The sequence below is a fragment of the Galeopterus variegatus genome, unplaced genomic scaffold, assembly GCF_000696425.1.
Source record: "Galeopterus variegatus unplaced genomic scaffold, G_variegatus-3.0.2 Scaffold1177, whole genome shotgun sequence".
NCBI lineage: Eukaryota > Metazoa > Chordata > Mammalia > Dermoptera > Cynocephalidae > Galeopterus > Galeopterus variegatus.
In genome coordinates, this window is record NW_007727288.1 from 263,773 (window position 1) to 290,130 (window position 26,358).

Genomic DNA, 26,358 nt, shown 5'->3' on the forward strand with positions numbered 1-26,358 from the left:
TCCCATTTTTTTTTTTTTTTTTTTTTTTTTTGGTCTTTTTCGTGACCGGTAAGGGGATCGCAACCCTTGGTGTGGTGTTGCCCGCACCGCGCTCAGCCAGTGAGCACACCGGCCATTCCTATATAGGATCCGAACCCGCGGCGGGAGCGACGCTGCGCTCCCAGCGCTGCACCCTCCCAGTGCTCCACGGGCCGGCCCTTTTACTCTCAGATTTACCCAACAGAGTATATGTTTGTTTTTCCCTGCTGTACTGAGGTACAGAACTGCATTTAAGTAGCATGTTTAATGCTTGATGACATAATTATCAAATAATACCTTTATATTGTTATACAAAATGCCTTGCCCTGAGGGTTTCTCAAGGCTGTGCTTAGTTTTAACTGGGAACCAATACCAATACTGAAAAATAAAGGGGCTTGGGCTGGGGCTGGGGTCTAAATAGGCTTTTCAGGAGTTGTCTAGAAAAAAAAGTTCAGAACAGGAAAGAACGTCTTGAAGGTGTACCATGAAAACATCTAATATGTTTGAATGCTATAGTCAGTTTCTAATTTCAGACTGAGTAATTTCTCTCACATGTATTAAACTGTAAGAAAACATCTAATAAGATTTAACACTTCAAAGTCATTAGCCAACTAATTAACTAATGAATCCACGTAACAGCTCTATGAGGTTTGTGTTAAGTATCTACCATCTCACACGTCTTGTGTTATTTAGAAACTCTTACAGGTCTTTTCATCTCTGCTCTTTTCAAAGTTTTTAAAAAGAGCTAATTATTATCATGTCTCCAGTGAAGGACATGTATCAGATTTCTGTATTGAGAAGAGAAAATACAATGCTTTATGATGGAGTTTGGATGTATTGTCCTCCCAGAACCCTGTGGAAATGTGATCACCAGTGTGGAGGTGTTGGGAGCTGTCTGAGTCATGGGGACAGATCCCTCATGAACGGATTAATCCTCTCCCTGGGGGGTGGAGGGAGTGAGCGAGTTCTCACTCTTTGTTCCCATGAGAGCTGGATGTTTAAAAGACCCTGGCACCTTGTCTCTCTGTCTCTCTGCCTCTCTCTCTCTCTCTCTCTCTCTCTCTCTCTCTCTCTCATCTCACCCCTTCTTCCCCCCCACACCATGGCCTTGTGATCTGCTTATACCCTCTGGCTGCCTGCCGCTTTCCACCATGAGTAGAAGCAGCCTGAGGGCTGTGCCAGATGCAGCTGTCCTAGAATCATGAGCCAAATAAACCTCTGTTCATCTTTATAAATTACCCAGTCTCAGGTATTCTGTTATAGCAACACAAAATGGACTAATACAGAATATGAAGTGAATTTCCTAAATCAGTCAAATCAGTGATTTTCCTAGTAAATGTGACTTCAATTCCAGATATCCTTTGACCTCTATTATGGTTTTGTTCACCCTGAGGAGAAAGAAAAATCAACTTGTCTGCCTGCACATGGTTAAGTGCTCAATAAATGTCCATTGGCATTCTTCCTTTGTAACTCTTTGAATAATTTTCTTTTGCATAATTTGGCCATCATTTCACATATTACATTGGAATTTTTAAAAACGTAAATATTGATACTGTGTTCCCTTTCTCCAAATGACTAAATTATTTCACACTAGAAATGAATTAGGTGCTAAGTTATACAAACCATTTAGTTTATACTACAACAGTAATAGCATGCTCTCTTGACCAGAGTATGGGGAGATGTGATATGTTCATGTTTTGGGCAGAAAAATGAAGGGGAAAAAAAGGGAAAGTTGTGAGGGAGGGTAAGAGAGACTGAGAGAGACAGACATTCTGGCAACATTTTAAAGGGATTTGAAAGATAATGGAGCCAGTTCTTCAAGTACTGTATATGAAATGGACATGATGCTGAATAATTAGAAAAAACAGTACTAACATCAGCATTTTTCTATTGTGGTGCTAAGCAAAATTGTTACAGAATAATACTTAACACAGCAAGTCCATGAAAAGATATTAAGGGAGGGTTTCCATATTTCTGGTAAACCCTTTTCAGGTTTGATTTAATGATTGATAAATTAAGCTCCAAGGACATTTAATCATTTCTGATAGATCCCAGACTTGGCAATTTAAATATTTAATGTGAGAACTTCCACTTTGCCATTCAAATCAACTTGCTGCATTGTGAGAACATCTAGCAAAAGAGGGGAGAAAATTAACTGTTATTGAGCACCTGCTGTGCTCACAAACATATATTATTTCATTTATTCTCAAATTGCTCTGGGACATGCAGTATTGTTCCCTTTTTACAGATGAAGAAGCTGATACTATGCCATGCTGCTAAATTAACCAGGACTGCACCCCAGCTTTAACTCCAGGTTAAAATATTTCAAAGTCTGTGATCTCTTTATACCATGAAATAAAAGTAGTCTTCTATGAACAGATTTAATTTGAATACCTTTGAAACCCTGCAGGCCTCATCTGTCTTAAACTGGTTTTGCAGATATTTATATGTATATGCTGATATACTGATTTAGTAAAAAGTTGGATATAAGAATCTTTTCTGTCTTTTTTAAAAATTTCATTTGTCAGCCCCCTTTTGCAACCACATTCAGCTTGTGTGGCTGGATTCTGGCTGGCACGGGCAGTGCGGCCAAGGCTGCAGCTGTTAGTATCCCCGCCTCCCATGCTCATCATGGGTTCTGCAAATGAACCCTGCAGACTGATATTGCATTCTGCAGTTTATTTGACAAATAGCTTTTGTGGCCTTTGATTTTTCATATCACTCATAAATTCTGGTGACAGACTGGCTGTTTGTCAGATTCAAATTCCGTACATTTGAAAGGAAAGAGTTGAAGATCCCTGCATTAAAAGTGGACTCTCCCCTTAAGATTTATTTCTAAATTTTACTTAAATATACTTTGAGAGGAACCTAGGATATACTCCTGGTGGTGCCTAGCTGCAAATTATATCTATCCTGATGTCATTATTCTTGGTAATACGTCTTGTGAAATGTATTTCATGTTTATTGTGCTGCATTTTAGTGAGTCAAATTGTGTTTGGGCAGTATGTTTGCCTCTTCACATTCTGTGTGACACTGGAGTAAAATGGAGACTGCGGTCATTCAGCTGCAGGCTCTAAGAAAGCCTGTTGTAACTGTGCATTTTAATTAACCGAATCAGCTGAGGAAATGTTGTCTCTCTACTGTGGTGTAGCTGTCTGCCTTGTAAAGTACCTCCCTGGATAAACAGAGGACTTCTATTTCTTAAACTGCCTTTCCCCCATGGACTTTAAGAGTGTTGGGCATTTTTTTTTCTTAAATTACAGGTGGAGAAGGTTTAATTAACTCTAAAATGATTCTCTAGCAAAGTCAGTTGCGTTTATTACAACACTGAGCTACAATATAGTTACTGCAGGATGCATTCTACTATTGGAGCACACAGAAAGATTAAAAAACCTAAATCTGTTTTGTCATATTATCAGAGATGGCATCTGCAATTGGGTACAGTGGAAATACAAACTGAAGATGAAATAGGTCTCCCCCCCCTCTTTTAAACTAATCAGTGGACCACTGTGAACCAAGCCAACAGAATGGGAGTAATTTAACCATTGATTATTTTTGCACAACACACTGCTGGATCTTAAAATTGAATTGAATATGGGGAGATAGTCACGGTATAAAGAATTTTGTGCATATTTGACCTCTGGATATATAATTTGTAGACCTCATATTGAAAACTGCTGAATTCTAAAATTAGGGTGTTGGAAATTTCTTGCCTTTATGATTGGTTATAGTTTGGTTAATCACTGGGCTTCTTTCATTCAGCTGTCATCAGACACTCTATGCAGAATTTTTGAATCTAAAGTAGATTAATGCAAATTTCAGAACAATGGTTTTTCACCTTTTTAAACTATGTGCTATGGAACCCATAGCATGCTCTATCTGAGCTGGACCAGAGAGATTCTGGTACTGAAAATAAAAACAAATACAAAACCTGACCACTTCTTTTACTTCTTCCTCTTTAATAAGAATGGAAATGAAAAAATTTGAAAAAAAAAAATTCAAGTAACCAGATATAGAAGTAAAAAATGATGCAGTGATCTTAGTGAAACCCTAGTATGGATAACTAAGAGAGGGACCGAGGAATGCAGTTCAGGGGAGATTGTTAAAAGTATAAATAAATTAGCAAGGAATTTCAAATAGAAGGTGAGAAAATGGACAGCAAGGATCTCAAAACTCCTTATAGCTATAAGATTTTTATGAATAATGAAAGGTTTCATTTCAATTCTCTTATTACATATGCTGTAAAAATGAATCTCAGTTTATGGCAAATATTACCACGGTCCAGAGCCTGAGTGATACCCCACATGAAAAGGAATACTTGAATGGTCTACAAATCTACTCTTTCAAATCGTAATGAAAATGCAACTTAAAAATATATTAGGGAGGATATCATTTCTATTTCTGAAATTAAACTACAATTTACAAAATTATAGTTCTTCATTTATATCCAAACAAAGCTGTTGAATACAAATAGAATTTTTTACTTCTTTTTACATTATGTTATTAGACAGTGTCATTTTAATTATTGCTTTTCTAAGAGATAAAAACCATTGGTATTTTCCTTTTAACTCAATCTGAAGGCACATATTCAAGTTGTATAGATTGACTTATAAATAAAAGTTGGATAGAGAGAGAAATTAAAATAATTTTTTAAGTGGAAATGAGAAAAAGAAAAGAAATTCAGTGAAAAGGAGTGTGAGGATAAACAGAAGGGAGGAAAAGAGAGACTCAGCAAAGGGCAGATGCTTCAATCCTATATGATCAAACATGTCTTTTGCATAACCAACATGTAGGAGGTAAAAAACGATGAGCATTACTACTAGTCAACTTCTGAGTATTTGAAGTTTGGAGACTCCAGTACAATAGTTATTTGGAAATGTGTATAATCAGAAAGCGTCTGATGTAGTCTCTGTGACAGTGTACGGTGCCCTTTTCTATGGTAAGAGAGGAGAGATCTCAGAATGGGTCTAAAGCAGAGCAGAAGCCTTGTAGAACTGAGAATGTGATAAGGAGACATTCAAGCCAAAGAGCAAAGGACTTGACCCAGGAGGAGGTGGGCAAAGAAAGGTCACAAGTATTTGGTGTGTATAACAAAAGTTGACTACCCAGCCTCCACTAAAATTAAGGTGTATGAGTATTCATATTTAGAATTAAATATTCTTTTGTCTTACAATTTTTCTTAGCTCTCAGTCACTTTAACATACCCCCTAAAAAGTTATAGCTTTTGTAACTATCGCAAGGAAAATGATTGGTAGATTATTAAAAACATGGAAGCAGTTTAAATCAGAACATGATTCTTTAAAACTATATTTCATAAGAACAATTTTTGAAACTAGCTAATTGATAAATGAGAAGACTGTATAGAGTAGAAAAGTTTACATGAAATAAAAACAAAAATATGTATATTAACTATGTAAATAAATATGAGGTTGATATAAATTTCTATAGAGTTGAAATATTTGTTCTAGATTGTTTAGTTGTTAACAACAACTTAATAATAATGACCAGAAAATCAGCTCAACAAACATCCACCATGAATAGAAGACTGTACCAATCACCACTAGAAGGAGAGAGAAAAGATAATCCATTTCTTCAAAAAAGCAATATAGACACTTTAATAACTCTAACACAGGCAGTCTGTGATGTAGTGTCTGATAGAGGTAAAAGATACCATGGAAAAAGGAAAGGGCAAGATTAAGAAGACTTCTTGAGTAAGCAGAATTTGAGTTGGATCTATTATAGAAATGTTCAGAAATTGACAGGAAGACTTGGGAAGGAGAAAAGGCATTTTTAAAAAGGAAACTGCTCGAGCAAAAGCACAGCGTAGAGAAGCATGTGCTACTTCCAGAACTGGCCAGTGTTAGAACGTGGGAAATGAGATGTAAATAAAGGTGGAGATGTAGCTGGGTGTTGTTAGGAGGTTTAAGATGTTGGTTTTATATTTCAGCATCATTCTTCAGTATTAAACATGTGCTCAGGTGCCCCTGCGCTTATAGCAGTTTAGATTCGATTTCTTGAAAGTCTGCCAGCAATCTATTTATTATTCTAAATAAAAATAGTGGAATATGACTATTAAAGCACATAGTGGTACTGAAATTCTTAGCAGTTGAAGCTAATAGAGAAGAAAAAAGTTACTATTATGTGTCAAGCTTGGTTTTAAGTGATTTTTATCTAAGTCGTTTCAATTAATTTCATAGGACCTTTATGATTACTAAATTAAATCATATATGAAATGTTCCTACCAAAAATACAAAAATATTCAAGAAATGCTGATATATTGCCTTCTTGTAATAATCTTGTGTTAGATTGTTTTATACATTTTCTTTCTTTTAAGATGAAGTTAAAGGTTGGCCCCGTGGCTCACTCAGGAGAGTGTGGTGCTGGTAGCGCCAAGGCCATGGGCTCGGATCCTGTATAGGGATGGCCGGTGCGCCCACTGGCTGAGCATGGTAAGGATGACACCAAGCCGAGGGTTACGATCCCCTTACCAGTCAAAAAAAATAATAAATTTAAAATAAAAAAAGATGAAGTTAAGACTCGGGTTTTGCAGTTGTTAAGTCCCAGAACCAGAATTCAAACTAGTTCTTTCTGGATCCATAGCCCAAGTTTTTCTAGTATGCAAAGTTTTATCTCCATGGAGAAAAACTAAGGAAAAAGCCAGTGGAAAATGGCAATTAGCTGAAGAAATTCATCAAATATAGTTTACTGAATGAAACATGGATTATTTGTCCTGCGTTGGTTCCTTTGGGAAGGTCCACCTTCATGTTTGAGCAATATACAGAGAAATCTATGTAGGAATATTTCAGGGGTTCTTGCAAAGCCATTTGCCCCAGAAACACTTTCCGCAACCCTTCTGGTTATGCCTGCTCTTCATATGTGACTTTCTTACCTTTGCTAAAGTCTTTTATATCTGTTTAAATGTAAGTGCTCTTGCAAGGAACAATAATACTGCTCTAGATATGGGAGTAGACATTTGGTAAGGCAGAAGGAACTGAGGTAACCCAGGTGCCTCTGGATGGAGGGATTTCAGTATGGACAATCCTGCTAAATGGAGGAAAACATGGAAAGAGGAGGCTGAAAAGGCAGGAGGCAGATATCCCAGACTTGACTAGATTACACTTGAGAGACAAACCCAGTCCGTCTGTCTGATCATTCCACCCAAAAAACTGACAGATTACCCTTTTACTTTCTGACATGTTCAACATTTGATTGAGAATTCTAGAAAATCAAGAAAAGAGAAAAGAGTTGCAGCAGAATACAAAACAAACAACCAAAAAACCTCTCTCTATTAGAAATGGGAAAGCGGAAGGAATGTGAAGCTTAAATTTTAGAATACAGTGACAAACTTAGAGGGTAAATCAGCTGTTAAGAAAGTGAAAAATAGGGTGTTCATCATTTGGGGTTATTTTTAAGATTGAGAAATATATAATACGTGCTTTTGACTTTTTAAAAAGTCTATTTTCATTTTTTCTTTTTAATTTATAGCTAGCTTAATGCTCTTGCATTTCAGTGTAAACTAATAAAGACCCCACACATCTCTGTGTGGTAGAACATAAAAATGACCAGAGTAAAGCCCATAAAAATATATGTAGATGTTTACATTTTGCTACTTAATCCTTTCTGTAAAAGTCCATAGTACTAAGTGCATGCTGCCTTTTAATGACATTAGATGGGCTGGAGTGGGTGCCACAGGCTGGGAGGAAGACTAGACTGATATTAGAATTTAGCTGGCAGAGGGATACCCTACTAGTAAGTCATTGGAAATCATTTTCTAAGGGGAACTAGAGTTGTAAAATTTGTCTTGAGAAACCTTGTATAGATGGGGTATGAATTATTTTAGGGCAGTCCTATAAAGAAGTAAAAAGGTATAGGATTAATGGGTGAAACTTATAGGAATACAAAGCCAATAAAGGGCTATGTTCTTATATTTTTAAAAACTATCTGAGCTCATGAAAGGTGTAAAAGGCTTCTTATCAAATCATGAAATAATATATATAAATTCCTGGTACATAATAAGGACTCAATTATACACACACACACACACAAATGTGTAATAAGATATGGATAATCACCTTACAGGAAGCACATTAAACTTTTTCCAGCTTGGTAGAAAACACAAAATACTTATATAATATCATCTCTGCCGTATTATATAAATCTTTAAATATTCTATTTTAAACAGAATTCAATGATGTTATTTAACCTACCATTGGATATATGGCAGTACCCAAACCAAGTATTTACCTTTTCACATTAAAACTTTGTAAAATTGGAAAAAATCTCTTTCATAAATTGATGAGCACATGTCAACACTGAACTCAAAGTGCTAAATAAGTTTTTAAACTTCTTAGTTTCCACTCTTGTAATCTTACAGGTTTGTCAGCATTTTGAAGCCACCCTACTTCTTTTTTTTTTTTTTTCCTTTTTGTCTTTTTTACTGACCAGTAACAGGATCGCAACCCTTGGTGTTGCGCCCGCACCGCGCTCAGCCAGTGAGCGGGAGCCGGTCTCCACATGGGATCTGAGCCCTCGGCGGGAGCACCGCCGCGCTCCCAAGCAGCACACTCTCCAGTGCACCACCAGGCCGGCCCAAGCCACCCTACTTCTTAAAAATCAACATGTATTCTATAAGTGTCTTTTAAAATTCTTGTGAGATTCTTGTGAGATTCTGCTTGATTACATCAAAAGGAGGTGGTGGTGGTGGTAAGCATGTCCCTTCTTTCAGAAAATATGACATGTCAATATTAATAACAAGAAGTAACTTTTAGCTACAGTGGGACCACCTACTTGAAGATAGCCTCACTGCAAATAATATAGCCTCACTGTCTCTGGACATTTTCTCTTTACCCCCACCTTCATTAATAACCCTGAACACCAAGAGTGCTGAATAAAGATTTATATTTAATTGAGGTCCTTTGTCCTTTATTGGCAAAATGTATTTTACACCCCAGATGGATATAAGTAGTGTGATGAAGCTTTAACAAAATTTGCCTCTGCTAAATGTAGTATTTGCTTTATCATTTTATATGTGAGGTCAAAAAATTTGCATTTTATCCTGGAGAAGATGAAATTCTGATTGTTGGGATAAGTGATTTTGATTGGTGAAATACAATTGAGTACTTCCATACATAAAGTCCTATACTTTGTTTGCTAGGAGTCAGTTAATTAAGGAGGATAATAATAAGATTTAACACTATGCTAGACTGGTAATTCAACTATGTTTCCTCTTTCTTCCATTGAAAATCAAAAGATACTGTAGAGATATTTTGCAAGCTGTAGCAGAAAGAGAGAAGGGACAGCCAGCTTTAAATTTGTTTTATATTGTAATATTTAACAAGTAACTTTTCTATTGGAGATATGCCACTCCTTTGAGTGAAATGACCGAATTGTGTTGGTTTATGTGGGGGAAGACTTTTTTGTGATATAGGAAGTACAGTACTCTTACATATAAAGAGAACAATAATTTAGGAGTGGGAGAAAAGAATAAAGGAAATTCCTTCTTGGGAGGAGTGGGAGCCCCTGGCAGGGGCAGGAGGTGGGGGACATAGAGAATTGCCAAGAAAGTTATTAATTTTTATTACAATATTAGATAAAATAGAAGCACTTTCCCCCCCCCCAATAAAATGGATTATTATTACTTACAGAAGTTCTGTTGTTAGCAAATATGGCTGTAAAATAGATTGTCTCTGCTTGGTTTATATTGTGACCCAGATATTCCTGTTCTCTCTGTTTTCCTTGAATTCTCCTCACGTGTTCAGGAGATCTGACTCAAGAACATCCATCTAAGCAAAATTTAGGTCCAATTCTATAGGCCATTGTGATTAGGGAGACAGTCACTTTCATATGTGTATTAATTTTTTGTTAGTTTCCAAGAGCCATTTAACAGAAACTATTTAATTTCCATCCATTCTATTTCTCTTACAACATTTGTAATTTATGCTTACTGATATTATTTTTCATGCTCATAGTTTCTCTCAACTGCCTTAGATTTTTCATGTGGATAGCCAAGAGAATACAAGAATAGCAAAGCTCCATGAGTTTGCTACAGATATAGATTCTAATGAGAACCCAGGGATAAAGGAATAGAAGAAGCAACACAGTTTCTGAATTTTTCATTTCTCATGGCTCAATTCTCATTTGTTGTGTCTGGAACTCATTTTGTCTCAGGCTTCATGGCCTGATGATTGTTTCTGATGTTAATCTAAATCCACACTTTAAATAAACTATTTGAGTTTTCATCTTGGTAAATGTCAAGGGAAGAAAAGATATTTCATGCACCTACAGCATCCTGAAAATCCTTGCCAAATGCATGAATCTGACTCTGCATTATCCTTCCCCAGAAGGAGAGCATAATTTCATTATCCATGAATCATCACCTCTTAGACTGTAACATCATTGTCAGGGAGCCTAATAGAACCAGTGTTCAGCAGGCTGAAGAAGGGGAGGAGGGAGAAAGCACTGAGGCAAAGCACAGGTCACTGGCACAATCAGCACACTGGAGAGTTCTAAAGTCCGCAAGGGAGGCCTCCCTCCCTTGATAGTTCTGATATACCCACTGACCAGTAAATAACTGATGCTGATTCCATCAATATTAATATTGAAATGTTTTCCCCAACCTAAATTCATTATATTTCAGTATCCTGACTACGATAATATTAATTCTCTTAATGAAAATATCAGAATGTTTAACCAGCACTGATGAGTATACACACTGCAAAATACTTCTTATCAATTCTTATTGCATTATTACTTACTTTTCATCTTTGGACACTTATTTCTAGCCCTTAGTACCAGTTTTAATGTTCTGGCATTACTTAAAATGTCAATATGCAAAATAAAACTTTCAAAAGTTACATTATAATTATATTTCCCAGGGAAATAAACTGAATGAAATTCAATATAATGTGCAGATCAAAAAATATATGTTATAAACCATGTTTACATAGGGATTCAGAATAAAAATCTAGTGTATGGATAGCTGTGGTTAGTCTAACCAGCCACTGGAGGTCACTGCTGCTCCACAGATATACACTTTATTGCACGTCTACTTGGGTAGTTGACTCACCAAATCAAGTTTAAAATGGTTTAAATTCTTTGAAAAGATGTAATGTCAACATCCTTGGAAAATACAAACTCATTTAATATATCTTGCATAGGCATTGCTTAGAAGACTGTGGCACTGGGACTATTCACTCCATGCTGCGGTGGTAGCCCTATGCATATTGGGGTTAATAAAAATGGAAAAAACCCCACATGCAGTTCAAAGAGACTAAACTCTATTTCCCTTCTTTTTGTAAAGAACTCAAAGTGCTAACTGAGTCCATTCCACATCAACGCATCTCTGTAGTTTAGTGTTGTCACCTTTGAGGGAAGTCAGATATTTCATGTAATTAGCACTAGAACAATGAATATCAATTACATTGCTCTAATATACATTGAGTTTGAAATGCTTATGGAAACAGATTTATCCTATGTAGTCCAGAAAGTGCCAGGGCGTGGAAGTGAGGGCAGCAACTTCGATCAGGAGAACATTCGCCAGCTGGCTTCGTTAAGTTTATGTGGTGACAAGTTTATGTGGTGACTAATTATTGTTTAACCTATAAGAATTATATATTTGTGCTCAGAAGATACCGAAAACTACAGAAGCTCCATTCCCAAAGGAGGGGGGGAAGGAAGAAAGAACTTTTTTCCTTGTAATTCTTATGTCCCAAATCAAAATGAGTTTTACCACCTAAAAGATTTTATTTTGGTGCTTATCTTTTATTAAATTTATAAGCAGTTCAAGTTAGGCGTTAAAAATAATCAGCCTTCAAAACGTTGGTCATTAATTTAATCTTATATCACATTTTACACACTGAGTTGCTTTGTTTTAGAAATACTTTTCAATATAGCAAGCATATTTTATATATACTATTAGCACCACAGCATCAAGAGTTTGCAAGAATTCAAAAATGTAAATATAAATATGCCTTGCCTAAACATATTTGGTATCCATCCCAAATGAGGCAGAAGTTCAAGTCAAATAATAGAAATGGGCTTTTTTACTTTAACACTGCATTTAATTAATACAGTCATCTTCAGTACAGATAAAAATGATCCTGGTCAAAGAAGATTTCTTTTTTAGATGGAATATGTATTTACTGACACTTTATGAAAAATATAAAATTACAACTTCAGGGAAAAACACCACAGTAAGCTCAGTCATCCAGTTCATAATGCTGTAATGAAATATCTGCATTATTAACCACTTGGGAAATATGTGACTATTTGCCATTAACAAATGTATATTCAACAATTATTCTTGGGTAAACATTGTAGCTATGATGTTTCTCTGAACTGGCATCTATTTTAAGATTTAATAAAAATCCAAGAACGTTGAGAAATCCACTTAATGTTTCTTTATTGCTTATAAAAGCATGATTTTAATAATCTGGCTTCCTCACAATTATATTTCATGATGACTTGCCCAGATTTTTCCTCTCAGCATATGAAAAACCTAAACTATATAAAAATTCTGGTAAAAATAGCGATTCACTTTTTCTTTTCTGCTGCAGTGATTCTGTTTTGAAAGAACAGGGACATGGTTAAAGATGTGGGGCTTGGCAAGCCAAATTAAATGAAACAGACTCAATGTTGCAATTCCTGATGTTTGCTCCTATAATAGAACTGTTCATTTTAGAGAATGAAAGCAGATACAGACTAAAGATATTTTTCTAAAATCTTAATGGACTGTAGTTCAAGTTACTTAATACAGAGGCTCTGGTATTTGTGCTGCAGTCAATAAACTTTCACCAATGACATAAAAACATGCATGCAGCTTGCAGATTGCCAACAGGGTCTGTACAGAATTTTACTAATGGATGAGTTCACAATACGGATGAACACAGGGACATGGTAAAGTCAGCAATAGCAAAGCAAAAGAGAACTGTCATAGTGTTGATCTTTTTCCTTCCAAGATTTATTTAATACATTTATTAAGGTATTATCAAAGTTAATCCTTTCAAGGAGGCTGTTGGTGGAAAGATGTCTTAGAATGTGTTCTCTTTACCCATTTGAATAAAGTGTCAGTCATTAAGGAACCAGTGTGTGCAGGGCACATAATGGAACACAACAGGACAGGCTGACAAATCCTGAACAGAATGGGAGAGAGTGAATGATTCCGCTGACTGCATCAGGGTCTTTGAAAAAGCTGGGAAGAGAAAGCTCCCAACTACATGCATGTAGCAAGCTGCCTATCCATTTGCAAATCTTACCTCTGAAGACTCCCTAATGTGAGGAGCTGTGGAGAAATCTGCCTCCTCCAATTCGCCTCTTGGCTATTGAATTAATTTATTTATTTAGGAAATGTACAGCCTACAAGGAATTGTTGGTGAAACCTCTAGTCTGATTTTACAGAGATGGGTTTCAGAGACAAGGCTTCAAGTCTAAAACTTTGTATTTTTACCATCTCCTCACATCTTGCAGTTGTCTACTTGCAGTATTTTAACCGTTCAACACCTCCCCTACGATTGCCTTATAGTAATTCAGACACTTCTGGAAACTGCTCATGGTGCTGTCTGCTTTAACCTGGCACCATCTTTTGATAGTTTCCTGCAATTTTCTTTTTAAGCCAGGATTGTTTTAAAGGTTCCATCTGTCTCCAAAATGTCTCTATACTCAAGTCATCTCCTAGAATCAGTTCAAGATCCGAGTACCTGGGATCATTCACCTTTTTCCTTGATTTGTCAAAGAACTGCAAACCTTTTGGAACTGTAGATTTGTTCCTACCAGAAGGAGAATAACAGCAGATATGGGAAATTACTATAAAAGAAGTTTTATCTTAAAACAAATGTGACATTAATGGATTCAATAAAGGGTCTTATACAATAGGCATTATATTAAGCCAGAGTTCAAGCTTCACATTGATTGTGGTATTTAGATTTCAATGGGCTGATTATGTATGAGAGGAAAATGACTAGTATTATGAATGCACTAAGATAGACAGGGAAGGACCTTGCCAGCAAAGTGAGAGAGGGGTGGAGTGGGGGAGGGGGCGCCACATTCCCTTTATAGTCGCCAGAGTTCAATAAAGCACCACTTATTTCCCAGCTTTTAAGAGCGCTTTTTATCACAATGGTTCATACCTCACACTCCCTGGAGCCTGATTTGTTATAGGTGCAGGGTCCCGTCCCATTCAGCAGCATCTCGCTGGTCTCCGTGTTGGTGGGTTTGTAATCTACATAAAATTCCTGGGTGCTGGGAGTCATTTGCTTTAGGGACTGTCTTTTCTTTTTCCTGTGCCTTCGCATGAGGGAGCGCTGCTGCAGCTGCTTCATGCTCGCAGGGTATCGCTTCCACGACACGTAGATAACGAGCAGGATGACAAGCACAGACAGGAAAAGGGCCACACTCCCCGCGATGATTTTATGGAAAGAGATGTGCTCTGTGTCAGCATCGGTCTCTGGGCTGGGCTCTGTGGCTCCCACCGTCGGGGGTAGAGGGGGCTTGCTCTCATGCTTCGGCCTGGGGAGTTTGGGCTTAAACGTCGGCTTCGGGAGAGCCCTGCCCAGATCAAACCTCTCCGTGGTACTTTTGCCACAGATGCTATAGTTCTTCACTGCGTCGATCACATTTACTCCTTGCAGCTCTTTGGGACTGGCACAGATGATTGTATTCTCCCTCAGACCTTTAAAACTTTTCAGCCAGTTTACCAGGGAACAAATATTTCTGCTGCATTCCCATATATTCCCGGCAAGGCTGATGTCATTGAGGGATATCCAAGAATCCAAAATCTCTTGACCAATAAATGTGAGCTTGTTGGAATCCAGGTTGAGGCGCTGCAGATTTGGGACACACTGGAAAACACTAGGTCCACTAAAAGCTTCGATCTCATTGCCTGATAAATCAAGCCTCTGTAATGAGCTCCAGGTCCAGGACATTGTCTGTCCTATGACACTGATTTTATTCCACTGCAAGTAGAGGTTCTGGAGGCTCACCAACCTTGGAAAAAGGGCCAGGTTGAGCTTGGAAAATTGATTGTGCTCCAGGTGAAGTTCTTTGAGTCTGATCATGCCAGCAAAGACATTCCTGGCTAAACTTCGGATCCGGTTATATCCCAGGTCCAAAAGTTCCAGGTTGCGACAGTCTTGGAATATTCGCACAGGGATGGTTCTCAGGGAGTTAGATCGTAAATGTAAACTCAGCAGCTTCCGCAAGCCCCGAAACTGTTCAGATCCCAGAGCATGCAGCTGATTATAGGACAGATCCAAGTTCCGTAAATTTGTCACAGGTCTGAAGGTATTGTTAAGAAAATAGGAGATTCTATTGGAACTCAGGATCAACTCTTTGAGTCTGCGTATTCCATTAAAAGCATTCTCGTCAATATTGCTGATATGGTTATGGTCAAGATATAGCCAGGTGAGCTGGTTGAGCCCTTTAAATTGATTATACTTCAGTTTTTGAAGGCTGTTATAGCGAAGGGACAAACCTAAGCAACCAGCAGATATACTTGAGGGTATCTCCTGTAATTTCTGAGATTCACAATATACCATTTTGCCTTCACACCTACAGCCCTTAGGGCATCCTCGTTCAGCAGAAGACAGCATTGTCAGTAAGACAGTGGGGGCTATAACCAGTGCTACAGCTGATCCGCTCAGTAGCCTAATTACATTGAAACCTGGAAATAAAAACAACTTAGAAAAGTTATCCCCCTAAAAAAGAATTCATTTTTTTAATCAAGCAAATATAGGCATTTTCATCTTAAAAGAGTTTAAATCTAGATAACAACATTTAACATGAAATACCATCTTTTTGTAATTTAAATGGAATTGCCTTTAGGTTTTTTTTTTGTTTTTTTTTTTTAACAGTTAAACAAGGAAACATGTCCACTAAGCAAGTGAATTTATAATTTTAGAGCAGAGCAAGGTAATCTCTAAAATAATTAAGGCAGAATTATTACACGGACTAGAGGTTTTTTTGTTTGTTTGTTTGTTTTTTAGAAGGAAAGAAGAAAAATGACAAAACATACCCATCCTTTGTATTGTTCAAAGGTCGTCCTTAGGTCTTTTGCTTTGGCTTAGGGGCCACTTGCATGACAGCCCCTGTCAGCTGCACTGTAGTGAGTCAGGGCTCGCTGACACCCAGGAAGAAAAATTGGACCCCTTGGGAGATGGACCGATTTTGGAACATTATTCTTTGCCAGCCACGCAGTACACTCCAAGAACAAATAAATCCCAACACCGCATTCGCAGCAAAACGTCAAAATCTTCCTAGGTAATAGGATCTTCATGGATATTACGTTTTTGCATCTTTACAGTTTTTTTTGGGGGGGGGGTGTAAAAAAAACTGGCTTCTACAATTTCTTCTTATCGGAAAACATGATGTATTCCTCCAGGCAATGTGGGGCTACCTGAACTGCCACATCTGTATTCCATAGCCCAGCAGTTCCCGTGATGAGCACCCAGTTCAGTCACAGAGCTGCGTTGAAGCCCAGAAGGCAGGAGAGCCCCGTACCGCACACACACTCAGCTTACTTCTGCAGACTGTCATTCTGAAAGCTGCTTGGACTGTTGCTTTGGTTTCAGTGAATGCAGTCTTATGTAAAGCTGCCCCCAGTGGTGAAGAACATTACGGGCATGTGCAGAAATGTCTCTCTTTTATCTTGCAAATGAGCAAGCTCTGTGCTGAAAATGAATGATTCTTTTAGGTGGCTCCGTAGGAACTGAATGGTCACCGTAATCAATAACTAGCAACATTTTCTGTGATTTCCAAATCTTGTTCTACAATTTGGCAACGTCTTTATTGTCTGCATCCACTTAATGACTAAACATGTGCTGCCCAGAGTTTTTCTGAAGCTTGACATTAAGTTCACACAGTGAATGTCAATTTTTCTTAACCTTAACATAGACTTTTAACTGAAATTTATAAAATGAATTATTGAGCTTTGACAGAGAAGCATTAACTGCCTACCTATTTGACCTGTTGGAGTCACAATGATTATATTATTCAAGGTGTCTCAGGATTCTAGAACATGTGCATTTTGGAATAGAGGGATAACTGATAACATACAAACTAATGGGCTCAATAGCATTTCTGTTTTTCCCACAAAATATATAGTTGGTTTTATGGCTTATGCTTTGATTTTTTGTTTTGGTTGATGTCATTTTTTTTTTTTTTTAATTAGAAGAGAAATAAACCATTTTCAGTGACATTTTTAGAGTCAAGATCATTTAGTTTATAATTTATCGATGTTGCTGCTATTTATTTACTAATAATATTTGTTGAGCACTTTCTAAGTGCTTTAAATGGGCTATCCGGTTTTATCTTTAAATTATAGTATGATATCCTCCATGTTAAAGGTAAAGAAACTGGGACTTGAAGAGGTAAATTGCTCAAGGTCAAATGGCAAGCAAGTTGCAGACTGAGATACAGAATCAAGTCACTCTTATGCTTGGACTGCTAACCACTAGACGATCTTGTTCAATAACATTGTTACCTTCATTTAAAAAATGAGTCAAGTGCAAATTAGGCTGATTAAGGGATTGGGACAGGGAAGTTGTAATCAACAAGTTCTTGTTTCTTCAATAGAATTATATAAACTTCTTTGGTCTGAGGCTCCGAAAGAAGTACTATTAAAAACCGAGGAGGGGAGGTTTAGTCTAGTGATTGAGTACAAATTTCGGCTTCTACATTTAAATACTGGATACAACTTACCAGCTATGTAATCTTAAATGGCTTATTTATCTTCTCTATGCTTCAGTTTTTTCATCTGCAAAATGGGCATGATAATAAAAACATACTTCATAGAAATGTTTTGAGAATTAAGTCATCTTAATATCTGTAAAGTACTTAGAACAGTATGTGACACATAATAAGCCTGTATTAGCTCTTTGAATAATGTCAACTTTATTGTATTTGCTGTTATTGCATGTTGTTTAGTACTGAATATTGACTATACTGTCATTAACTCCAAAGTACTAGTTTAACAAACACTTTATGTTGTGCCCAATGGATTTTCAAGATTCACTCAGTCTTTCCTTTGATGAGAAAATTTCCTATATCTCCATTATCTCCACTTTACCTTTAAGATAAACCTTTTGGTTCTATGGACTATGAGTAATAATTTTTTTCTTAAGTAATATTCTTTATTTTTATAGCAATTTTAGGCTTATGAAGATATTGAGCAGAAACTACAAATAGCTTCCATACCCCCCCCACGTATATACAGTTTCTCCCATTATTAATGTGTTACATTAGTGTGGTACATTTGTTGCAATTATGAACAGATATTGATATATTAACTCAGTTTTACGTTAGGGTTCCCTCTTTGTATTGTACAGTTCTATGGGTTTTGCCAAATGCATAGTGGCATGTATTCACCGTTAAAGTATCATATGAAACAGTTTTGCTGCCCTAAAAATCCTCTATGCTTTACCAATTCATTCCTCCTTCCCTTTCTTCCTTCTCCCCTAAAGCCCTGGCAACCACTGATTTTTTTCCCTAATAATTAATGTTTGATCCTTTCCCTCCCTAAAGCAGAATATGATAACTTCTGTCCCAGGAAGATGGCCATTTTGTTTACAAATAAATGTTATCCTTTAAACAGTTTGCCTTGCTAGTCTTTGCTAGGTGAATTGGCTGTGGAAACCCCTGGAGAGCTTTCATATTCTCCAAGGATAAGAAGTTTAGAAAAGATTAGTCATGATCATCATCTGCTATTTACAGGACAGTGGTTCCCCACCACCACCAATTATTCATGCTACAAATGCATATAAAGCATTCACAGAACTTGTTAAAAGACAGATTTTCCAATCTCTCCGCCAAGATTCTGATTCAGGTGGATGGACAATTTTCTCAACAGTTTTTGATAGACAAGTAGGTTTAAGAAACTCACTGCAAAAGAATGTTTAAAAATAATAAAATTTATCCTAGTAGGAAGAGAGAGTATGCAAACTTAGGACCCTGGAATTTAAGTTTCATGAGGACAAAGACAATGTTCTGTCTACTTTAGTTCCCCTAATACCTACAATAGCACTTGGCACAATATAGATCCTCATAAATATTTATTAAATACATAAATTCTTATGGGGGCCACAAGTGGTCATAAACTGGTTATGTAATGTTGATTTTTCTATACATGGATTGAGACCTAAAGATTTCTTTGGCCAGTGAGATTAGAGCCAATTTTGGAGAAAGCATTCGTAAAGGATGTGTATGAAAAGGCAAAAAAACCAAAAAGAAGGAAACTTAGATGATCAGCAGGTGATCTTCACTTTTCATAGAGACATCTCTTTGTAGTTAAACCATACATTTCATGAGAACAGTAAATATGCTTTTGAATATTCCCCTTGGGACAATACAGAAGGGTAACACTGAGCCTTTATCATTTAACATCCCAAATGGGGCTTGACAACTTGTATCTCTCAAAAAAGGCTGAAGGGAATCTTATTTATATCTTCTGTCATATCTTTGTTGCTTGAAAGCCTCTGATTTTTATCCTCACTTTCCCTGCTTCTCAATGGGAAGTAGCCATTGAGAGTTCTGCTTTGCCCAACAGCTGCAGAGGGCCACTCTAGGAAGGCTGGAGGACCCATCAACTTTGTGATTCTTGTGCTTCACCCCCTGGTGACAGAGTGTGGTACATAATGAGCCTGTGCTACTACATTTTCAGTAGAGGAGCCTATTGAGAATGTAATTCTCTTACTTGCTTTTCCAGGGACAAGTCTTCTTGTATTGTTTATAGTGAATAACATTCTCTGCTGAGTTACACACCTTGGTCTTAGTTTCCAGACATTTTTCTGGTAACTTGATACCTGATCTTGTCTTGCTCCATAGTTCTGACTTCACTCTCGTATCTCTTATTAGATCTTATAGTTGACATTTCCTGTTAATACCGACAATTAGTCTTTTTCTCTGCAGTAGTCACTAGCCAATCTTGGAGTGGGTTGGCCTTTAGGCACTCTGTGTGCCCCTGCCTTGGCATTAGCTCTTAAGCTGGCATCACCACCAGGTCTGTCCTGGTTCAGGGTAATGAAGTGCCTGAAAAAGAAAAATTATTCATGACATTAGTTGAGAAATTTAAAAATAAAATGATGTAATTCTAAGCCACACTGAATATTTGAGGCTGCAGAAATCACTCCAAAAACATAGAGTAGTCCCTCAAAAGAACAAACATGTTCTATAAGATTTTAGTAATTTACTGGTATACTTTTTAAAGTTTAACCTCCTTTTACTTGTAGACTACAGAAAGCTGATTATTTCTGATTTGCCTTTCAAAAGAAGCAAAATTATACTACATGATATATTTTGCAACTTCTTTTGCACTTAACACCATGTACAGAGCAAACCATAAACTATCTGACAAGTTAAATTTCCCTGATGAATCTAGGGCCTTAATGATTTATACAGTTATACAACATAGTGTCATCTATCTAAAGACATTTTTTAATTGCACTTATAGTACTTCAAATAGCTAAACATATTTTGTTTGAATTTGGTAAATAAATCAAATCTTAGCATATAATGCCAAATTTTAGTTCAATATGAAACTGAACTATCAAATATAAACTTACAAAATCAGGACCCAAGAAGGTATAGTGATATCTTGAAAGTGGCTTGCCTCAGAAATTTCATTTATTTAACAGTTATGTAGTATGAATACCTACTATGTGCTAGACATTGTTCCAGACACTTTACACACCAGTGTACAAAATAAAGTTCTATGTACTTTTGAAGCTTACATTCTAAAGGGGTAAGGTAGATAATAAAAAAGCATAAATAGTATATTAGTTGGTAGTATGTACTATGTAAAAAAGAAAAGTAAAAGTATAGAGAAGATTAGGTGTATAAGGGGTGAGGTCGATTGTAGTTTTAAATAGAATGGTTAAGGCCATTAAAAAAGTGGCTTGAGCAAATCCTTGAAGGAGATGAGCTTGTTAGACTTAAATACATATATGGAGAGTGGCCAGTGCAAAGGCCCTAAGGTGCAAGCAGATAGTGTTTTCAATGAACAGCCAGGAGGCCAATGAGCCAGAATGGAGAGAACAAGTGGTAGAGTAATTGGAGAGGGAGTCAGAAAGGTACTAGGTAATGGGTCATGGAAGGCTTTATTCTGGAGAAAATGGGGAACCAACTTGAGATTTTGTACAGAGTAAAGTTGTGATTAAGTTTTCTATTAAAAGGATCACTGCTACGGACTGAATGTTTTCACACCCCCCCCCCCCATTCATATATTGAAACCCCAACCTCTAGTGTGATGGTATTTGGAGACAGAGATTTTCTGAGGTAATCAGGTCATAAAATTGGAGACTTCATGATGGGATTAGTGGAATTGTAAGGATGAGAAGGGACATGAGAGAGCTTGCTGCTTCTCTCTCTCTGCTCTTGGGCATGTGAGGATACAGGAGAAGACAGCTGTCAACAAGAAAAAATCAGGCCCTGTCTACACACCAGATCTGATGGTGCCTTCATCTTGGATTTCCCAGCCTCAAGAACTGTGAGAAATAAATGTTTGTTGTGTGAACCTGCCAGTATATGGTATTTATGTTATGGCATCCCACATTGACTAAGACAAATCATTCTTGCTGCTGTTGTGGGAATGGATTCTAAAGGGCAAGAATAGAAGCAGGGAGATCAGTAAGGAGGATATTGCACCAATCCAGGTGAGAGATGATGGTGCTTGAGCCGGCGTGGTAGCGATGGAAGTGGTGAGAATTGGTTAGGTTATGTATATATTTTGAAGTCAGTAGGGTTTTTCTAATGGATTAGAAGTAGAGGTATGCAATAGAGAAATAAAGATGACTCTTAGTTTTGTGGGCTAAGCAACTGGGATGGTGAAGCCAGCAATTGCTTCTGTGGGTGAAGTTTTGAGAGTAAGATCAAGAGTTTAACACATTTAGGGCCGGCCCGGTGGCACACTGCTACAGTGCGCCGCTTGGGAGTGCGGCGGTGCTCCCGCCGAGGGTTCGGATCCCACGTACAGACCGGCCGCTCACTGGCTGAGCGAGATGCGGGCGCAACACCAAGGGTTGCGATCCCGTTGCCGGTCCCGGTCCGGTACGGGCGCGACACTGAGGGTTGCGGTGGGCTAAGCAACTGGGATGGTGAAGCCAGCAATTGCTTCTGTGGGTGAAGTTTTGAGAGTAAGATCAAGAGTTTAACACATTTAGGGCCGGCCCGGTGGCACACTGCTACAGTGCGCCGCTTGGGAGTGCGGCGGTGCTCCCGCCGAGGGTTCGGATCCCACGTACAGACCGGCCGCTCACTGGCTGAGCGAGATGCGGGCGCAACACCAAGGGTTGCGATCCCGTTGCCGGTCCCGGTCCGGTACGGGTGCGACACTGAGGGTTGCGATCCGTTGCCGGTCATGAAAAAAGACAAAAAGGAAAAAAAAAAAAGAGTTTAACACATTTAAATTAGGTCTGTTTGGCTCTCACTTTTCTTCAATTTTATGAGACTTTAATTTTTGAAAACATCTTCTAGATATTAGGTCTCAAAGTACCATCATATATTTAAAAATATTTTAAATATATTTTTTGAACAGAAAGTTATAAAATGATAAGCAAAATTTGCCCCCAAACAGTAGCAACATGGGTTTCCATTCTGATGGCCTGGACAGAGGCAACATCTTTGCATATAGCTTTGAAGGACAATGGAGCCAAAAGTTTGATGAAAATTGAAATAGAAAATTACATGAAAACTAGAGATGGGAACATTTGGACTAAGCTTTCTAGAAAATAATTTTGGTAAATCCAAAATATCCTTCTAGAATAATTTAGAGAATGGCATATAATTTAGAGAATTGCTTATGTCAGTTGACATTTGGCATTTGGAACTAATTCTGGCCAAACTTATCAGTGTCTCAGTTTGCTCATCTGATAAAGAGGACTCATAAAACCTGGCTTATGAATCTCTAAGGGTTTTATTTAGGAACAGTTTTCATAATTTATCTGTAAGTACATTGTAAACTAAAAGTGCTATAAAATATTTCTGGAACCAGAGTAGTTATGAAACAATTTTCTTTTGATTTTGTCTAGATTTTCCGGTTATGAGCATATACTGAAATGAACACATATCATGGGTCACCAACGTGACCAAGGACAAGTCAGAATTTCCCAGTATTATTAAAAAAATCCTTAGTATTCCCTTTCTACTACCATTTTAATACCACAGCCATTTATTATACAACATACATCATTGACATTCTGAGTTCTAACTTATAAGTGCTTTCACTAACAAAGGCATTTGGTTAAGATATTGTAAAAGGCTTAATGTTTGTGACTTTATCATATAATAAGGTCTTTGGAATGCCAATATAGAGTTCCCTACAGTTGTGAAAATGATTTTCTTCGTTTCTAGTTGGTTAGAATTCTCATATGCATTTCTACATTTGTAATTATATCTTGATCTTCATCAGAGCATTAACACTTCACTGAAATATCCTTGGTTTCCATCTGCTTGCTTCAAGGGCTCCATTAAAAACCCTGTCTGGTCACATATGGTTATGAGTGAATATCTCTGACTTAGATAAATGGATGAAGAATGTTCCAGATCTGACCACTTAAATGGTCTCTCAGTGTCTTTCTGGAAAGAGGCAAATTCAAATGAATGAGACCGTACAAGGTTATCCAACACATCTCTCTCTCCCTCACCTGAAGATACATTTATGGAGCAGCATCAATCTGTATTCCCAGGTTTTATTGCATCCCTCACTGTCATTTCCTGCAGAGGTAGCCCTAAGCTAAATTTGGGAATATGGAAATCTAACAAACTCTTAAAAAATACAACCCTAATGACAGACTTCTGAAGACTGAAAAGATTACATTACCTCAAGGAAATAATTGTATTTCTTTTTCTTTTTTTGGTGGGGGTGGGGGTGGTGGTTTAAAACACACACAAAAGTAGAGAGAATAGTATAATAAACATCAGCTTAAACAATTATTAATATTTTGCTAATTTTGTTTCATTTATTGTTATACCCCTTCCCATAGACATGAACAATTTTTTATTTCTGAAGTATTTTAAAAGGAAATCTCTGACATCATGTCATTTTTAGTATACATTTTTAACCAGTAAGGACTTCTAATTTAATCATCTAGCATTATTACACCTAACAAAATTAGTAAGTCCTTAAAGTTGGTTTGTTTGAATAAAGATCTAAATAAAGCCCACACATTGCATTTGGTTTTCATGTCTCTGAAGTCTCTTTTATTTTTTAACACCATTGATTTGTTGGAGATACCTGGTCATTTGGATTTGTTCTAATTTCTGCATTTTGTTTTTTCCCCGTTATATCATTTAACTTGTAAAGACTAAGTTTTAATGGCATGTATGTTGAACAAGAGTCCATTCATTAATTTAGGCAAGATATCCAGCCCCAAATGGATGGCTGGGGGGCATCTGTTCTTGGTAGCAACTTAAGACTTCAAGAACTTTTGAGTAGTATGAGACCTAGAAATTGGATGAAAAAATATATTTCTATTTTGTGGTATTTATGTTTTCAAGGAATTCAGTAGTGGGTAAATGGCAAGTTTGGAAACAAGAATTAGTGATAAGGTGCCATGAGTCTATGTTGGTTTAACATTCTCATTACCATGATTCCTGTTCTTCATTTCCTATCACACTTGCCTTTATGCCCCTAGTCAACAAAAGCAATTATTTAATGTTGTTTCTTCCTAAAGAAACCTGCCAATTTCTATATAGATACTGAGGTGTTCTTCAAACGGAGGCTCAAAAATTCCTATCAAGAGAACAGCAATCAAAATTCATTTGTAGTCATTTATATTGAGATAAATCAGTTTTCTAACTTCACTTAGAGCAAATTCCATGAAGGAACATGTGGCACCAGAGTCACACTGTAAAATTTATAGTCTTATATATATCCCCAAATTTCTTATAATTTCTCACAGTGGAACAAAGGAGTTTTAGAGTAACTGTAAAAGCCTCTTAACCAAACTTGTACCTTAACATTTGATGTTTTTCTTTGTATATGTGACTTTGCTCTGAATATAAAGTCAGTGTTGTTTAAATGGTATCATAATAAATATTTTGCTATATTCACTTCGTGTATATTCTAATGTGACAAGAATTTTTGAAGAAAATTTTGTACTATACTTTTAAGGATTGTGTATAATAGTTTCAACTGGGTTAACACTAGTATATTTTTAAATTTGACTTCCTGGCAAGTATATCAGCAGTAGGAATTAAATTTCCCAACCACCAGGTGGTTAAAGGTAATAGAAATATTGATTTTGTTAAAGAAGCAGATGTTCTATAGGTTAGTTCTATTTTTGTTCCTGAAAAAATATCTAATTTTAAAAAATTTTATTTTAAGATGCAGACCTAAGAGATATTAAGCTTCGGAGAGATGAGACTCCTTGCATGGGTTTGTAATGGTTGTAGCAGAGAATAGGAGTCGATGGGTCCTTATATTACACTAAAATATTTAAGACTGTTCAGGGACTCTGCTAGGCCAAACTGGAGAATCCTTCATTGCATTGTTAATACTTGGTAGCTGTGGCCACACCCTGAATAAAAAGTTTCCTTGACGACGTGTTGGAATGCTTAGGAAACTCTCATAGCTAACAGAGAGCCCCCATGTGGCAAAACTGTGATTCAAGCAAAAATCGACTTAGTCCATGCAAGCAAAGGCCATGAGTCCTTAATAAAAATAAAAGTTCTTTTTCTGGTACTGGGTTGAGAATTCATTTATATACTCAATGAATATTTATTAAGCTTTTAAACTGTTCTTGGTGCTGGGGATACAATAGTGAATAGGACAAAGTGCTCACCATCAGAGGACTTGCATTTTAGATGATGAGATAGTAAAAAATAAACATTATAGCTGCACACTACAATGTCATCTAATGATAAATGCTATGAAGAAAAATAACAAGGATAAGGGATAGTGTCAGTTTGATAGGATGCTCAGAAAATCCCTTTCTGCGGGGTTGACAGTTGAGAGCAAGTGGGCAACAACTCACGTGACTCTGTCCCTGCCCTTTGGTGTTTTCGTTGGTCACCACTAACAAAACAAACTATTTTTCTATATACTCCACATTTCACTTCTGATGCCAAAAGTGTGAAGGTTTTTCCACACCAACCAATTCTCCAACTCTCTGGACATCAACTGGGTATCCTACAATTAAATTATGACAATGTGGGCCGGCCCAGTGGTGCACTGGATAAGTGCGCTGCTTGGGAAGCACGGCGGCGCTCCCGCCCAAGGGTTCGGATCCCACATACAGACCGGTTCCCGCTCACTGGCTGAGCGAGGCGCGGGAGCAACACCGAGGGTTGCAATCCCGTTGCCGGTCCCCGGTCCGGTACGGGGGCAACACTGAGGGTTGTGATCCATTGCCGGAC

The 26,358-nt window shown here is 37.3% G+C and overlaps 1 protein-coding gene across 1 annotated transcript in view; it reads right to left on the minus strand.

Annotated features, from left to right (window-relative positions):
• The window catches only part of LRRTM3 (leucine rich repeat transmembrane neuronal 3), a 173,409-nt gene extending 156,842 nt beyond the window's left edge, over positions 1-16,567 (minus strand). The window contains exons 1-2 of the mRNA XM_008575369.1: positions 16,025-16,567; positions 14,142-15,673 (exon numbers count right to left, since the gene is read on the minus strand). Of these exons, the coding sequence (XP_008573591.1) occupies positions 14,142-15,673; positions 16,025-16,028 (1,536 nt within the window). The 5' untranslated portion in view covers positions 16,029-16,567. The remainder of the gene's footprint in view (positions 1-14,141; positions 15,674-16,024) is intronic.
• Positions 16,568-26,358: the final 9,791 nt, after the last annotated feature.